This window comes from Heteronotia binoei, chromosome 13 (assembly GCF_032191835.1).
Source record: "Heteronotia binoei isolate CCM8104 ecotype False Entrance Well chromosome 13, APGP_CSIRO_Hbin_v1, whole genome shotgun sequence".
NCBI classification, from domain to species: Eukaryota; Metazoa; Chordata; class Lepidosauria; order Squamata; family Gekkonidae; genus Heteronotia; species Heteronotia binoei.
The window spans coordinates 76,597,472-76,615,195 of record NC_083235.1 but is presented as its reverse complement, the minus strand read 5'-3'; the positions used below and the strand labels follow the sequence as shown (position 1 = coordinate 76,615,195).

The 17,724-nt window shown below is 43.0% G+C and overlaps 1 protein-coding gene across 1 annotated transcript in view; it reads right to left on the bottom strand.

Annotated features, from left to right (window-relative positions):
- TBCD (tubulin folding cofactor D) overlaps positions 1-17,724 on the bottom strand; it is a 275,953-nt gene that overhangs the window by 40,407 nt on the left and 217,822 nt on the right. Inside the window, exons 27-29 of the mRNA XM_060253390.1 lie at positions 4,768-4,886; positions 3,629-3,720; positions 1,775-1,915 (exon numbers count right to left, since the gene is read on the bottom strand). Of these exons, the coding sequence (XP_060109373.1) occupies positions 1,775-1,915; positions 3,629-3,720; positions 4,768-4,886 (352 nt within the window). The remainder of the gene's footprint in view (positions 1-1,774; positions 1,916-3,628; positions 3,721-4,767; positions 4,887-17,724) is intronic.

Sequence of the window (17,724 nt, the reverse complement as noted above, 5' to 3'; positions counted from 1 at the left end):
CAGCCTCCTCCCAAGTTGTTGGGAGCCTTATGAGCCACGTTCAGCTCTAAATCTGTCGGGGTGCTGCTGCTTTTCCTCTTGCTTTTCTCCCTTTGTGTCTTTGATCCCTATGGCAACAAGAGACGTATCCCCAGACTGTCCTTGGGCCGTTTTGCTGACATCGGTTTTCATGGTGGCTACTGGAGAAGGGGCGGGGGATGGGTGGGCTTCCAGTTCTCCCTCTGAAAGGAAGCTGTCTGAGCCCTCTTGGACTGACATGTTATTGCCAGAGCATTGGTGGTGGGGAGAGAGAGAAGGAGATATAGAAAGAGGGATAGACAAGAGACGGCAGACAGCAACCCCCCCCCCCCTCTTTTTTAAAAAAAAGAGGAGGGAGAGACTAGAAAGAAAGAGGTTATGGAAACCAAAGAGTTTGAAAAATTTGGAAAGGAGTAGGGATAAGAACCTAATCTACGCTGTACACCGTGCTGAGGCAGGAACAGAACTGAGATGGTGGATATATCCCACTGAGAGGACAGGAAGTGGAGGGGTTTAGTTTTTGCCTCCCTACACGTAGGGTGAGAAACACCCATCAAAATGTCCTCCTCTCAGAGGGAGAACAGCCATTCTAGATAATTTTTAAAAAAGCAGACAGCATATCTTTAGGTAGGGAAACAGAAGTCTTCTCCTAAAGAATACAGCTGTGGCCTGATGCCAAAATACTATCAGGAAGGGCACAAGATAGGTCTCCCTGGGGAGAGAGTAATGATATAGTCTCATCCACAGTTCTCCTGTGACTTAGCATAGTTACAAGGTTTCATCCATCAGAATCAGCCACTAAAAATGGCATGGTGCATGTACTGGCAAAAGGGAAATGGCCATGACATGTGTTGTGTAATTATCATCATCATGCAACTATAAAGCTAGTATAATTAATTTGCCTTTTAAAATAATGCTTGCAAATACTTGACAAGACATGCAACAAGTCAGTAGCCCAATGGTTTATACAACTACAATGGTTTATACAACTACACCCTCTGCTGTCCACTTACAAATGTGACACAGAAAAGAAGTCAACCTACCTTTTGGAACAGAAGCATTACTTAGCAACTTCAAAATGAAACCCAAAGTGTTTGGAAGTGAAGGGTGAAAAATATAGAGGAACCTGTGGCTATTTTCCCTTCCTTTCTGAGCAGGGTGTCAACATGAACACTCTCATGCCAACAAATGGCACATTGGACAGAAATGTAGTAACATTGAGAGCTTAAAAACTTACTGTTTGAACATGTTATTACACAATTTGCATTTTAAAGAACAGAATGTAACAATATCTAATTACTGGAACCCCTCTCCATGAGCATTCTTACACAAACACTGGTGCAAGTTCCTCAGCTAATTGTACCAATCTGGTGCTGGAGAAGGCACTGATCTATGACTTGGAACGCAGCATGTGGGTGGGGCCCAGCTCTTCGGCGGTGCCTGACTATGCAAGGCTATAGTGCCTTACAGTGAATGCTCATGCTTTGGGGCTGCAAGATTACACCAGTATGTGGGGTGGGGGGGCACACTGAAAGTGGCTATGATTTAACTTAGTCACTTTTTTTTCCCTAAGTCCATCACCATTTTTACAAAGCTGTGCTGGAACAGTGCAGTTCCAGATGTCTGATGCACTGGTGCACCAATCAGTACCTGTGATGTTCACTATGCCTTTCCTCTCAGCCTTACCCTCTTTTTGCACGGTCACACTGCTAACCACAGGAATGGGAAATTAATATCCAGACACCAAATGCCTTACCATGCTCCAACATCACCTCGACTGTCTGTTGTGTAATCATTCAGACCATCCAGCAGTATGTTGTATATCTGCGCAACATTATTTTTGCAGACAAATTCGGTTGGTGACCCTTCACCTTTCACCCCTACTGTCAGGCAAATCCTGTAGGAACAACAGGCATATACAAATTCATTTAATGACCAATATTAGTTAAAACAGAAAGTGCAAAATTTTACCAATGGGACACTATAATTGCAGAGTTAGTGACCAGCTTGGCAAGGCCAGAATAATCAGGCTCCTCAAATTGTTAGCGCTCCACTGGGCTTAAAGCTGCAATACATTCTCTGGCCACTAGCAGTGATGTCACTGCACAACAACAGACAGAGATCTCACCACGCATTCTTTCCACTTGGACAGTTCCACAGTAATTTAGTTATTTACCCCACCCTTCTCCATAATGGGGACTGAAAGAATCTTACATTGCTTGCTTCTCTTTAATTTTATCCTCACAACAACCTTGGGGGTTAAGCTAGGCTGAGAGGGCATAACAGGTTCAAGATCACCCAGCGAGCTTTCATGGCAGAATGAGGCTTTGAAACTGCGTTTCCCAGGTCTTATCCCAACACACTGACCACTACACCATGTCGGCTCTTCATGGAGTGAAAGACCTAGATTTGGTTGTTGCTGGTTTGAGAGACCCCCCGTGCTTTACAAATCCTGCACTCCCATTGTCTTTCTGATCATGCCATATAGTGTTACTTGGTTTAATGATCTGAATCAGAGAGTTCTAACCATTCCAAGCAAAAATTACAACAATTCATATTAAATAATTCACACAAGCCAGTTGGCACCTCTTATTCCAATGTCCAAGAAACTGGTGGTGGTCAAAACACCCCTGTCTTTATATATTACTCTGAATGTAATACACTGAGAGCCAATGCGATGTAGTGATTAGAAAAAGGCAAGGTATAAATGAACAAGTACAATTATGCAGACAAAGGATAGGGGGAACTAATTAGAGCACTAAAGGTTAGGCAAAAGGACTTATTGGCACCACATTGGAACGGTAAACTCAGAATGAAATGAAGACAAATGTGGGCATGCAACCCCATGTGTATATAAAAGAATCCTGTACCACATGATAGCTGATAAACAAATGAAATAACGAAAAGATAGATAGATAAATTTATTGTCATGGTTCTCAAAAAAGAAAACGAGAGCAACGAAATGAGGTGCTCTTCCACAAACATACCAACACATCAACACCCACAAAAGGACATATACATAGACCATTTAAATGCATCTAAAAACACATAACCATTCATAAGATGGAATCAGTCTTTGGTTTCTACCTTTCCAAAAGCTACCACTGAAAGTCTGTCTTTCTGATAGAGGCTTTCTCATTATTTAAATAGGACATACCCAGCCATACGAACATTAGAGGAAAAAATCACATTATCCCTTCATTGAGCACAGATGACATAAAAACGACATTTAAATTTTAAGATTTCATGCCTTTCTTCAAAATATGACCCCACAAATTCAATCACCCTGGCGACATCCTCCTCTTGGAAGTCTAAGGCCTCAAAATTGAGCCAACAGAGTTTCTTTCTGCTTGCTGCTCGGCAGGGCTTTTTTGGTAGAAAAGACCCAGCAGGAACTCATTTGAATATTAGGCCACACCCCCTGACATCACCATTGCTTCACACAGCACTTTTTTGTAGGAAAATCCCAGCAGGAACTCATTTGCATATTAGGCCACAGTCCCTGACGCCAAGCCAGCCGGAGCGGCATTCCTGTGCGTTCCTGCTCAAAAAAAGCCCTGCTGCTTGGTATTTTCAGAAAGCCACTTAAAAAGCAAATAGTCAAACATACTTTGCAATAGCTTTTAGGCCATCCCTTCTGGATTCAGCAAAGCTCGCATCTTTGGAGGAAATGCAAATTACTTTCTTCAGACCTTCTAAAACCTGGAACAAAGCAAAATAAAAGCACAGCACAACAATATTTTGTTAATTAATAAGTATTTGTAATAAATAATTATTAATTTCACTTGCAATGAGTTATGTTCAAACAAGAGGGAGCTAAAGGAACTGGAGGGGGAATGGTGGATCTAAGAAGAATAAAGCATCCTCTCGGACCCCTCAGGCTCTAGTTTCAGCTTAATCCATCATTTAACTGTGTGGCAAGGTTCGGATACACAGAATATCAGACAAAAACTACTTGACTGTGTCCATGTTTAATTTAGCAACTAAATAAAGACAAAATTTCCTGGAGGACAGACGCACGTTTGCCCTTCTCCATACAGTCCACAGCTTTTCCTCCTAACTGCACATTATGACATTTGTTGCATTTATTTCCTGGCCAGTCATAATGCATGTGGTCTGTGTGGTCTCTTATACTGCTGCTGGAAATCTGTAGGCATGACTACAGGCACTGTGAGATCATAAGCTTGTATTTAAATATTTCCTTTGCTATAGTCAAAGAAAATGCAGCCCATTCATGAAGAGCTTACTCTTGTGATGCAACCCCCCCCCTCCCGAAAGCAACATGCACGGAGCTCTCACCTAGCTAGTTCAGACTAGCCCAGTCTCAAAATCTAAGCAGGGTCAGCCTGAGTTAGTACCTGGATGGGACCCCATCAAGGAAGTCCTGGGTTGCTATGCAGTGCAGGCAATGGCAAACTTCCCTTGACTTTCTCTTGCCTTGAAGCCCTATGAGGTTGCCATAAGTCTACTATGACTTGGTGGCAAACAAAAAAAAAGGAAGACTACTGCTCTCTCCAACCAGACTAGGCAGAAATGATCCTCTGTTACGCAATACTGGTTTGAACTTTACTCTCCATTAACATGATGTCTCCTATGAGCCAAGTATAAGCTTGCCTATAGATATCCAGTTATAAAAGTGTTTGACGAGGATTTATCCTGAGAGTACCCAATCATCCAGGCACTCAGATTTAACTCAAACATTCTTCAAGCACTTGCAGAACTCCAATCTAAACTGCAATTCTAGCTCACCTCCTGGAGCTTGCCTTTTAGAAGAAACCTTGGAAGGGCACCCAAGGCTAATGAAAAGCCACACCGAATCATTTCCTCAGGGCTTTGAAGATCAGATATGTACTGCTTCACCAGCTCATCTAAAAATACACAATAGGGATTGACACATTGTGGGAGGATCGGAGATCATTTGCATAACCACAAATTCTCCCCAGAAGGAAAAAATGCTAACTTCAAATTATTTTAAAATTTATCAGAATAAAACCAGTTGTATTTGGTTACATGTACATGGTAACTTCTGTCAGCAAAGCACCATACTCAATGAAAGGTAAACACTTATTTTTCTTCCAAGTTGCATCATTTTGGTAACTGCATATGTTCTAAAATACCAGTGAGCATAATTCCACTCATAATGGGAACATAATATTTAAAACTAATTAAAATCGGTCTGAATAGGCATACATGTTTAATTTTTTTTCCTGAAAGCAGTGATTGCAATATCCTTTTTTTGACAGACAATCCAATAGTTTGCCCAACTGAACCAGCATTTTCTTAACTGTCTGGCCCATCAGCATTAAAACAGCCATCTGCCAATTAAGAATTTAGCCAAACAATGTGCTGAAGAAAAACTGATCAGTGTGCTATAGATAGATTATCTTTAATCAGAAATCCTAACATTTAACTGTCAGCATTCAGAAAATTCTAAACAACATGACTGCATGAGAAACCTAGTTCTAGAAACCTAGGTCTTTAATACAGAACTGCGAAAAGGGCTGGAATGAAGCAGTACAGAAGAAGAAAGTAAAAATGAAAGAACTGAGAAAGTCTAAAACATATTTCCTGCATAAAAATGGTGCCATCTACTCTGGGTAAAATAAAAATCATTGGACTATCACCTCTGTCCATTAGGTTAATTTATGAGATCACTGGATACATGTGGTCATCAGAGGGATATGTACATATCAGCACCTTAACAGATGCTAACAGTCACATATAATTGTACCATGTTTAGAATATGGCTGTAGTTTAGATGACAACCATATTCCCCCAAGCCATTGTAAATCAGCTATACACGAATAAGATCAGATAGGTTTTGGTAGCTTTTTTACCCTTGGATTCTACTTAACAGCATTAGAGAACTCCCAATACAGGTATTAAAAAAGTACTGAACTACTGGGGCATATCTAACACAAGCCTAGAGCTACAGAAGCACCCTGTTCTTCTTTAAATATTTTGTGAGAACACCTTAAATGCCAAGGTTGCACTAGGGCTGATATTAATTTCAAATACATGATCTTAGTGACAAGGCATCAAATTAGATAATGCTGGAAAACCAACCACAGGTTCTTGTTAAGTACCCATCAATGCGTAGGGAAGCATAATACAGCAGGCACTCTTGAGACACTAAGCATAACAACAGGAGATAATGCATGAAGTCTACAACATTAACAAAATTAATGGCTGTGAGCTAAAAACAAGCAATCAGGAAAAACATGCTGAAATAAATAAAAAAATAAGAAGCAGCTGTAAAAACTGCAGGCAACAGGGAGCACAAAACTATAAAAGCAATTAGATTATTATCAGTTGAACGTGTCCACTCTACCTTTTTTGCAAAAGATCATGGGGGTACCTATGTGTGTGCCTTATGTCGTTTTATGTTTGGAGTGCGGTCAGAATTTGTGGGATACTAAGCCATGGGTATTGCACTATTAAATTCTGGTTACAACTCCACTTAAACTCTGATCCACTTAGTTTTCTGTGCCAGCTACTTTCTGAATCTGATCATTCTAGCTGGCTATCTTACATTGAAGCTAAAATAAATTCCCCGAATCTATCTTTAGAATACTTATCCTTGCTTTATGAGTCCAAGGCTTTTTTAGAAATAAAATCTAGTCTACTGAGCTCAGAGCTACAAACTCTTTATAGTCTTGCCAACAGAACATGTTCTCCTCTAAACTTGGGGATTGTTCCAAATGCAAATATTCCAGCTGTGTACCTCTACCAACTTCTAGCTCCAAATTTGTGCAGAGCCTTTTCCTTGGCCAGATTCAATGCCCTTCCATCAGACATTTTATATGGCAAATTCCAAGGGACTCCCTATTCAAGTAGATGCTGTCCCTGTAAAATGGATTGTGTTGAGACAGTCGCCCATGTTCTTCTCCAATGTCCTCTTTGGCGTCTGGCCGGGATCTTTTCTACTCCACACTGGCCCAAATTTTAGAGACCTCTGATGATTTTAAGGTGTTTTTTTTTGCTTGATAATTCTGATCCGGAAATAGCAGAATTAGTAGCAAAGTTTTTTTTATAGAGCTATGGTTACTTGTCCTGAAAAGTAGTACTATGTATCAGGTTTTACTATGTTGCTACTTTATTTTTATCTTGTAATTCTAATTTTATTCTATATGGATTATATATTCTTTTAATATGTAACCTGGCCGACCCTCTATCTTATATTCTTACATATGCCAATAAAGGCTGTTTTTTATTGTAATGAAAGATTATTATATATAAAATAGGGATATGATTATGGGTAATCTGGGTATTTTTTTCAAGTAGTTTTGAAGCTTGATCCAGTGGCAAAAGCGCAAGCTAGGCCTTCGGTATAGGAGACTAGGGTTGCCAAGTCCAATTCAAGAAATATCTGGAGACTTTGGGGGTGGAGCCAGGAGACATTGGGGGTGGAGCCAGGAGCAAGGGTGTGACAAGCATAATTGAACTCCAAGGGAGTTCTGGCCATTACATTTAAAGGGACAGCACATCTTTTTAAATGTCTTCCTTCCATAGGAAATAATGAAGGATAGGGGCACCTTTTGGGGGGGCTCATAGAATTGGTCCCCTTGGTCCAATCGTTTTGAAACTTAGGGGGTATTTTGGGGAGAGGCACTAGATGCTGAAAATTTGGTGCCTCTACCTCAACAAACAGCCCCTCCAGAGCCCCCGATACCTCCAGATCAATTCCCCATTACACCCTAAGAGAATCAATCTCCACATAGGGAATAATGAAGTGCCCAGCAGACAATTCCTCTCTCCCCCCCCCCCCCGGTTTCTGGAGATTCTGAAGCGAGGGATTGGTGTCTCTACTCATGAGTTGCTGCCAACTTCTTCAAAGTAACACAGACACACCATCCCAAGAGGAAGCCTTTCTAATCGGAGACTCAAGCCTCCAGAGGTAGAAAGTCACATGGGGGCTGTGGGGGCAGGGCTTCCCCCTGCCGGCCAGCTGACTGGGGGCGGGAAGGAGCCTGGGAAAGCAGAAGAACCCCCGCTGGGACCTGGGGATTGGCAAGCCTAGAGGAGACTATGTAAATTCTTCCAAATTAGACAACGGGGTGGGATCTTATCAGACACCCCTAAACTCACTGTTACCAAGCATGCCCCTTGCGAAAGGAAAGGGAGAGAAGCAGCATCTAAAGAGCACTGTAAATCAGAGGTATTGAACGCATTTGTTACAAGGGCCAGATCTAATATAAATGTCACTATGTTGGGCTGGGCCATGCGTACCATAAAACATAATATGAGGTACCAGAAATATAAACATGATAAAGGTGATTTCAGATGCTGAAAGTCAATAGCAGGTGAATGACATTAGGCTTGATTGGATTAGGTGCAGGGATTTTTTTCTGGAAATGAAGGAGAAACACACAGGTGCCCCTCATGAAGTTTTAAACAATTTTTGAGGATTTTGTTTCCACAAAGAGGTTCCGGAACTCTGTTCTGCCATGTTCCCCTAGGAAAAAAGCCCTCATTAGGGGTGATATGCAGAGGGGTAGCAGGCATGGAGATACCAGTGTTGGTAAGGAGACAGGAAAAAGCAGGTTGCTTACCTGTCACTGATAGATATCTCTAATTTGTATGTAACCTCAGGATTCTTATCATCAAGAAGATTCTTGAGGAGTTGCAATTTTTGACTACTGGTGAAAGGTATTGTCAAGGAGAATGGAAGAACTTCATGGTGAACATTATAAGCCTCACAGACAAATATAGCTGTAGGCTCTTGTGTTAGACCTGTAACTGATGACCTTTGAGTGGTCATCTGTGCAGTCACACATTGGGTCCTGTCCCTGCGCTGTAGCCCTCATCAGGAATGTTGTAGAGCTAGACTTTTGGTGGGCTTTTTCTTAGCTCTGGGGAACAGGCACTGACTGTGCATGCCTGGAGCTGAGGGAAACCCTGCCCCCATCTCAGTTCCTTCTTTACACCGCTAAGAAACCCTGGACAGAAGGTACATGAAAGAAGAAGCCAGCAGTGGGGAAGGGTAGGTGGGTGTGACTGCACAGATGACCTCTTGAATATCATCAGTTACAGGTAAGCAACCTGTTTATCTTCTTCATGGTTTCATGGAAGAACCACCAATATAAATGTGATTATCTCAAATGCCTCAAATGTGATTACCTCAAATGCTGGGACTATCCAAAAGTTCTACTGGGCTAAAAGGGGTAAATGCCTAATTGCAGCCCTCAGATTGTTTAAGGCTAAATCTCTCTGCCAATTAACATTTGGTGCTCCAATCAATATCACCACAAATTATAAAAAACTGGAGACTGTTCAATCAGAATTCTTAAGAACAGTTCTCCAGGTACCCAATGGCATTCCAAATGCATTAATTAGGATTGAAATCAGTATGACTACAGTAGAAGTAAGGCTTTGGACCCTGACCATCCAGTACTGGTTAAAACTTATAGTTTATTTATTTATTTATTTATTTTATGACTTCTATCCCGCCCTTCCCAACAAGTGGCTCAGGGCGGCACTTAGTTCTCCCTAAGGGTTTGATAAACGTTTAATTTTGCAAGATACCCTGATTCCAAGATGGATTAGGGCCACAGAGGATTGTTTCAAAACAATATCTTGTGCTAGGGAGACTGTGAAACAGAGAATACTAGATGTCACTAGACAAAATGACCTTAATAGCACAACAAAATGGTGTGTTTTGATAGAACTGGTCAATAGGGTGATTGCTATGCCCTACCTATTCCGCTCAACAAACCATGAATGCAGAAGAATGTTCACTCTTATGAGACGGGACATTCTCCTTTCAGTGGTTGTGGGGGGGAGATACAGAAAAGTGCAGTTTGAAAAACATTTATGCCCTTGTTGCAACAATGGCATAGAATCCTTGGTGTATGTCATATTTGATTGCGAGGCTTATAATGTTCACCGTGAAGTTCTTCCATTCTCCATGACTACACCTTTCACCAGTAGTCAAAAATTGCAGCTCCTCAAGAATCTTCTTCATGATAAGAACCCCGAGGTTACATACAAATTAGAAAAATCTGGCTGGCTTACCTCAAGAATAAGAAAAATACTAAGAAGCTCTGACAAGAAATTGTTAAATATTTTTTGCCAATCTGCTTGCTGTATCTGTCAATGCTGTATATCATAATTGTATTTATATAATTGTATTTTACCTTTTTTTAATCTCTGGTTTTATGGCTTTACTGTTTTAACTTTGTATGATTTTATTCATTCTAAATGCTGGCTTAGACCATGAATAAACTACTACTACTATTCCTCGTGGTCTCTGTGCAGGCCACACACTGAGTGACTAGCGAGCTGTTGATTTATGGATGGAGGGTGCTGGCAAGAAATCACCCGAAGAAGAGATAACAGGCATTTAATCAGTATGGTTATATTAAAGAACAAAGCAGAACAGACATATTCAGCAGGTGTGCAGTAACACTGCATACACTCAGTAGTATCAGAACCAATACGCAATTCATTTCATTTGTTATTACTTTTTTTTTTTTAGCAGAGAAAACATTTGAACAAGTTAACACTGAAAAACGGAGTTCAGAACCGCCTGGTCAAAGGCCACATTCTTACATGGAGTCATGTTGTTTGGTAAGGATGGATAATTCATAACATAGTGTGATGGCCATTGAAAACCATTTCGATAACCTTTGAGGAGAAATGGGTTTGCCCTTTGTGGCACTGGAATAGGATATGAACAACCTAGAGTCCTGTCTGAAGTCTTTAGTACAGTCAATATAAAAAGCAAGTGCCCTTCTACTGTCTAGGGCATGTAAAGTCTGTTGACCATCATCAGACGAGAGAGGGAAGGACACTGGCTTCACTATGATGATACTGGATTTATATCCCTCACTGTACTCTGAATCTCAGAGTCTCAGAACAGTCACAGTACCTTTCCCCCTCCCACACACACACAACAGATACCCTGTGAGGTAGGTGGGGCTGAGAGAGCTCTTACAACAGCTGCCCTTTCAAGGGCAACTCCTACAAGAGTTATGGCTGACCCAAGGCCATTCCAGCAGCTGCAAGTAGAGGAGTGGGGAATCAAACCTGGTTCTCCCAGAAAAGAGTCCGTGCACTTAAGAACATAAGAGAAGCCATGTTGGATCAGGCCAATGGCCCATCCAGTCCAACACTCTGTGTCACACAGTGGCCAAAAAAAAGGTGCAATCAGGAGTTCCATCAGTGGGGCCAGGACACTAGAAACCATCCCACTGTGCCCTCCCAAGCACCAAGAATACAGAGCATCACTGCCCCAGATAGAGAGTTCCAACAATACGCTGTGACTAATAGCCACTGATGGACCTCTGCTACATATGTTTATCCAATCCCCTCTTGAAGCTGTGGCAGTGAATTCCATGTGTTAATCACCCTTTGGGTGAAGTACTTCATTTGATCAGTTCTAACCCGACTGCTCAGCAATTTCATTGAATGTCCATGAGTTCCGGTATTGTGAGAAACGGAGAAAAGTACTTAACCACTACATCAAACTATGGGTTGAGAAACATGCAAAGCTGAGACCACCTTAATGAAGAAGGGAGGGTCAGGTCCCAAGACCACCTTTTCAGGATGGAAGATTGTATAAGAAGGTCAACATGCAGGGCACACGGTCCAATTGCCGTGCAAGCAGAGGTTAGCTCTACAAGCAAGGCAGTCTTCCAGGTCATGAGGTGCAAGCAGCAGGTTGCTAAGGGTTCAATGGTGTCAAATGGCAGTAACTGGACCTCTTGGTCCTGGACCTCCATGGAGGGCCTGGACCTCCATAGGGAGCTGATTCCACCAGGCAGGGGCCAGAGGCAAGAAAGCCCTGGCCCTGGTCGAGGCAAGACAGACATTCTTCGGACCAGGGGTGGTCAGGAGGTGTTGTATAGCAGACAGCAATGTCCTCCAGGGAGTATAGGGGGAAAGGCATTCCTCAAGTATGTTGGTCCCAGGCTGTGTAAGGCTTTAAATGTCAGTACCAAAACCTAGAAGTGGATCTGGTACTCAATCGGTAGCCAGTGCAATTGGCGCAGCACCGGCCGAATGATAACCCGTAAAGGCAATGCAATAAATAGCCATGCTGTCTCATTTTGCTCCAGCTGGAGTTTCCCGATCAGCCCCAAGGGCAAGCCTGTGTAGAGTGAGTTATGGTAGTCCAGCCTGGAAGTGATTGTTACATGGATCACTGTAGCTAAATCCTGGGGAGATAGGTAGGGTGCCAGCTGTCTGACATGCCGAAGATGATAGAAGGCAGATCGAGCAACTGCTGTGATCTGAGCGTCCATAGTAAGCGAGGCATCCAGTATCACTCTTCACCTTCTGAGCCACCACAAGAGATGCACCCTCCAGAGTTGGGAGTCAGGTAAAGGACCTCAGTTCAGGTATAGGACCTCCATCTTAACTGGATTAAGCTTCAGCCAGCTTTGTCGCAACTATCCAACCACAGCTTAGAATCACAGAGTTGGAAGGGACCTCCAGGGTCATCTAGTTCAACCCCCTGCACAATGCAGGAAACTCACAAATTCCTCCCCCTAAATTCACAGGATCTTCATTGCTGTCAGATGGCCATCTAGCCTCTGTTTAAAAATCTCCAAGGAAGGAGAGCCTACTACCTCCCGAGGAAGCCTTTTCCACTGAGGAATCGCTCTAACGGTCAGGAAGTTCTTTTGATTTAATTTCAACCCACTGAAACTGGAAACTCTTTTGATTTAATTTCAACCCATTGGTTCTGGTCCTACCTTCTGGGGCCCCAGAAAACAATTCCACACCATCCTCTCTATGACAGCCCTACAAATACTTGAAGATGTTGCTCATATCACCTCTCAGCCGCCTCCTCTCCAGGCTAAACATGCCCAGCTCCTTCAACCTTTCTTCATAGGACTTGGCCTCCAGACCCCTCACCATCTTCATCGCACTCCTCTGGACTTATTCCAGCTTGTCTATATCCTTCTTAAAATGTGGTGCCCAATACTCCAGGTGAGGTCTTACCAGAGCAGAGTAAAGCTATACCATCACTTCATGTGACCTGGACACTATACTTCTGTTGATACAGCCCAAAATTTGCCTTTTTAGCCACCACTTCACACTGTTGACTCATGTTCAGCATATGGTCCACTAAGACCCCTAGATCCTCTTCCCATACACTACTGCTAAGACAAGTCTCCCCCATCGTATAACCATGCATTGGATTTTTCCTACCTAAATGCTGATCTTTACATTTACCCCTGTTAAAATTTGTTTTATTGGTTTTAGCCCAGTTTTCCAGCCTGTCAAGGTCATCCTGTGTCCTGTTTCTGTCTTCTACTGTATTTGCAACCCCTCCAATTTTGTATCATCAGCAAATGTAATAAGCATTCCCTCTATTCCTTCATCCAAATCATTGATAAAGATGTTGAACAAAACAGGTCCCAGGACAGATCCTTGAGGCACTCCACTGGTCACTCCTCTCCAAGAGGATGAGGAACCATTCACAAACACTCTTTGGGCACGATCTGTCAACCAGTTACAGATCCACCTAACGGTAACAGGATCCAAACCACATTTTACCAACTTGTCAACAAGGATAGTACGTGGAACCTTATCAAAAGCCTTACTGAATTCAAGATAAAAGATGTCTACAGCATTCCCCTGATCCAACAAGGTAGTCATTTTCTCAAAAAAAGAGATCAGGTTAGTCTGACATGACTTGTTCTTGAGAAACCCATGCTGGCTCTTCATAATCACAGCCATCTGACCTGACTTTCCAGAAAGTGGCAACCCTGTGAATGTTCCAGGACTGACTGATTATTTGTTCTAAAACTTTTCCAGGTATAGACGTCAAGCTGATGGGTTGGTAATTACCTGGATCCTCCTTTTTCCCATTCTTGAAGATGGGGACAACATTCGCCCGCCTCCAATCTTCTGGCACCTCTCCTGTTCTACAAGAATTCTCAAAAATAATAGCCAGAGGCTCAAAAATTACACCTGCAAGCTCTTTTAGAACCCTTGGATGCAGTTCATCTGGCACTGAGGACTTAATTTCATTTTAAGAAACTAGGTGTTTATGGACAACCCCATGCTGATCCTAGGTTGGAACTTCATACCCTCCTTATACGTTCTGGTTTTGCCATGTTGAGCACCGTTTCCCTCAGAAGAGAAGTTGAGGAAAAGTAGGAATTGAGCAGTTCCGCCCTCTTTTCATTACCTGTTACAATTTCACTTTCCCGCCCTTGCAATGGGCCTACCATGTCCTTGTTCTTTTTCTTACTCTGAACATAAGAAAAGAACCCTTTTTTGTTGTTTTTGCATCTTTGGCCAACCAAAGCTCATACTGAGCTTTAGCTTTCCTAACTTTTTCTCTACAAGCACTGGTGATTTGTCTATATTCATCCTTGGTTATAAGGCCTTCCTTCCAATTCCTAAAGGAGTCTTGTTTATTTCTCAAGTCTTTAGAGAGCTGTTTATGGAGCCAACTTGGCTTCTTTAGGCTTTTTCCATTTTTTCTACTCATAGGAATCGTCTGTGATTGTGCTTTCAGTATTTCGCTTTTAAGAAACTCCCACCCCTCCTGAACCCCCTCCTTCCTAAGAATTTCTGACCATGGGATTTTACCCAGTTCTAAGTTTATTGAGGTTTGCCTTTCTGAAGTCCAATCTATGTCTGATTACGTATAGCTTTTCCCTTCCCTAAGACTGCAAATTCCAAAACCACATGGTCACTACTGCCCAGGGTGCCCAATATTTCTACTTCTTAATCAATTCTTCCTTGTTGGTGAGAATAAAATCCAACATAACAGATCCCCTTGTTTCCTTCTTCACTTTCTGGAAATGGAAGTTGTCAGACAAGTCAGGAATCTATTTGACCTTTCATTTTTAGCAGAGTTGGACTTCCAACAGATGTCTGGGTAATTGAAATCTCCCATGATCACTGTATCCCTTCTCTCGGAGAACTTTGCAATCTGTTGTAGGAGTATCTCATCCAAGTCCTCTGCCTCGCTTGGTGGTCTATAGCAGACCACATAATAATAACACTGTTATTTATTACTCCTTTTATTTTTACCCAGAGACTCTCAACTGAGCTGCCATGCTCAGATTCATATATTTCCTCACAAGTATATACCTCCTTCACATATACTGCTACGCTTCTGCCCTTTCTCATTTGTCTGTACCTTTTAAATAAGTTGTATCCCTGAATCCTAATATTCCAGTTGTGAGTGTCATCCCACCAAGTTTCAGTAAGGCCTATTATGTCATAGTCCCCTTCCTGTATTAGGACTTCCAGTTCCTCCTGTTTGTTTCCCATACTCTATGAATTAGTGTAGAGACATCGAATCCATATTTTATGCATCCCAAGGGTTTTGTTTCTGTACATACCTGCAAGTTAACATTACCTAGTGTCTGCGCCACTCTCTGCAAATAACTAGTGTTCTTATCCTCAGTTTCTGGCATCATACGAGGCCTCCCATACAATTTAGTTTAAAGTCCTCCTTATTAGGTTAGCAAGGCTGTTACCAAACACCCTTTTCCCTACCACAAGGTGCAAACCATCTTCTGATAGAAGACCACCATCTCGAAAGCGTAAGCCATGGTCCAGAAATCCCATTCTTTCCTGATGACGCCATCGATGTAGCCAGTTGTTTATTTGAAGTATTCTTCTTTCTCATCCTAAGCCAAGGCCTTCAACAGGAAGAACTGGCAAGAACACAACCTGTGCACCCAGCTCCTTCACCTTCTGACCCAGAGCCACATAGTCTTTTCTAATACGTTCAGCTATGATGGGCAGTATCGTTCATTCCCACGTGGATCAGCAAGAAAGGATAATAATCCATGGGCTTGATAAGTCTTCCAGTCCTTTCTGTCACATCCTGGATGCGTGCACCCGGCAGACAGCAGACCTCTTGGGATGACAAGTCCGGTTGGCACACTTTGGGCTTCACCCCTCTGAGCAAGGAGTCTCCAATCACCACCACCTTCCTCTCCCTATATTGGGGAGCAGAAGCCCCAGGTTTCTTATCCACAGGATCCTGAGAAACTTTCTTCAAGCTTCGCGTAGGCTGGGGAAGTAGCCCTTGTTCCAGTGGTTCAGAATCAGTTATTGTGGGGAGATCCTGGAACCTATTGCTGAGCAGCAGAGGCTCAAGAACATCTCCTGATTTACTTTCTCCTTCCGGTTACATTTTTCCAGGAACCTTCCTCCTGTGTTGGGTTCTCTTCCAATTGATGCGATACCACCTCCTCTCTCTCCTCTTGTCCTTTCAACAGCGCCTCATGCGTTCTGTCAATAAAATCCTCACCTTCCTTTATACACTGCAGTGTGGACAAACATGCCTCCAGTCCCTGCATCTTCTCCTCCAGCAGGGCCGCTAACTTACACTTGCTGCAAGTGTAATTGCTGCTACTCTCAGGTAGAAATATAAACATCTCACAGTCTTTACATATCACTGCCGCTGCTCCCTCACCAGCCATAATGCTGCCATCCATTTAAAAATTCTCTTTATCTTGACTTCCCTGCACCTTCCTCTAATGCAGCTGAGCCACTTCTGCCTCTGGCAAGGATGAGCCTTGCAAATTAAAGGCTCAAGCCCCCACCCACCTCTGACTCAACAGCCAGAGCAACAGCAGAGCTTGGCGCCAGCAACTATCCTCAGGCAAACACACTCTCCTCACTCAGCAACAGCTTACCAGCAGTTCTATCCTAGCTCCAAGCACCTTCCTCTAATGCAGCTGAGCCACTTCTGCTTCTAGAGCCCTAGTCAGATGATCTGGGGCAGAATCTGATTGGCCATCCATCAACAGAGCTGGGTGTCATCCGCATATAGGCCACAACCCAGCCCAAAACCTTGAGAAATCTGAGCACGGGGGGGGGGGGGGGGGGCATATAGATGTTGAACATCATTGGCGAGAGAATAGCTCCCTGCAGTACACCACATTCAAGTGGGTGATGCATGGAGGTCTGCTCGCAAGGAGCCACCCTTTGTCCCCGAGCACAGAGAAAGGAGGAAAACCACTGTAAGGCAACCCCCTGAACTCCAATATCGGCAAGGCGGTGGGTCATTAGATCATAATTGACTGTGTCAAACGCTGCTAATAGATCTAACAATACAGCAGCACTGACCCGCCTTGATCAAGATGCCCTCTGAGGTCATCTGTGAGTGCAAACAAAGCAGTTTCCGTTCCATGACCAGGGTGAAAGCCGGACTGGAAAGGGTCAAGGATAGAAGTATCCTCCAGGAAAGCTTGAAACTGCTCCACCACAGCTTCCTCAATTACCTTGCCCAGAAACTGAAGATTCAAAACTGGGCTGTAACTGGCCAGGACCATAGGGTCCAAAAATGGCTTCTTTAAAAGTGGACATACCACTGCCTCTTTGAGCCTAACTGGGAATGTCCCTGATGAAGGCACAGATTAACAATGTCAACCAGAGGGCTCCAGACATCGGCATCACCTGCTTTAACAAGCCAAAATGGGCACGGGTCCAGGGGACAGGTGGTAGGCTTCACTGCAGCCAAGATTCTATCTACATATTCCAGAAAAAAGTTGACTGAAGTGGTCCTAAAAAGGGCCAGAAGACAGACAGTGGGCTTCCAGTTCTCATCCTGTATCAACTGTGGCTGGGAGATCCTGGCAGAGAGTCTGCAAAATATAATCTGCAAAATAAGTTGCAAAAATCTCCCAGCCAATGTCCAATTCCCTAACTTTTTGGTTGTCTGTCGACACTGTTGTTATTCAAATATACCATTCAAATATAACCATGTTAAAAGACGAATAG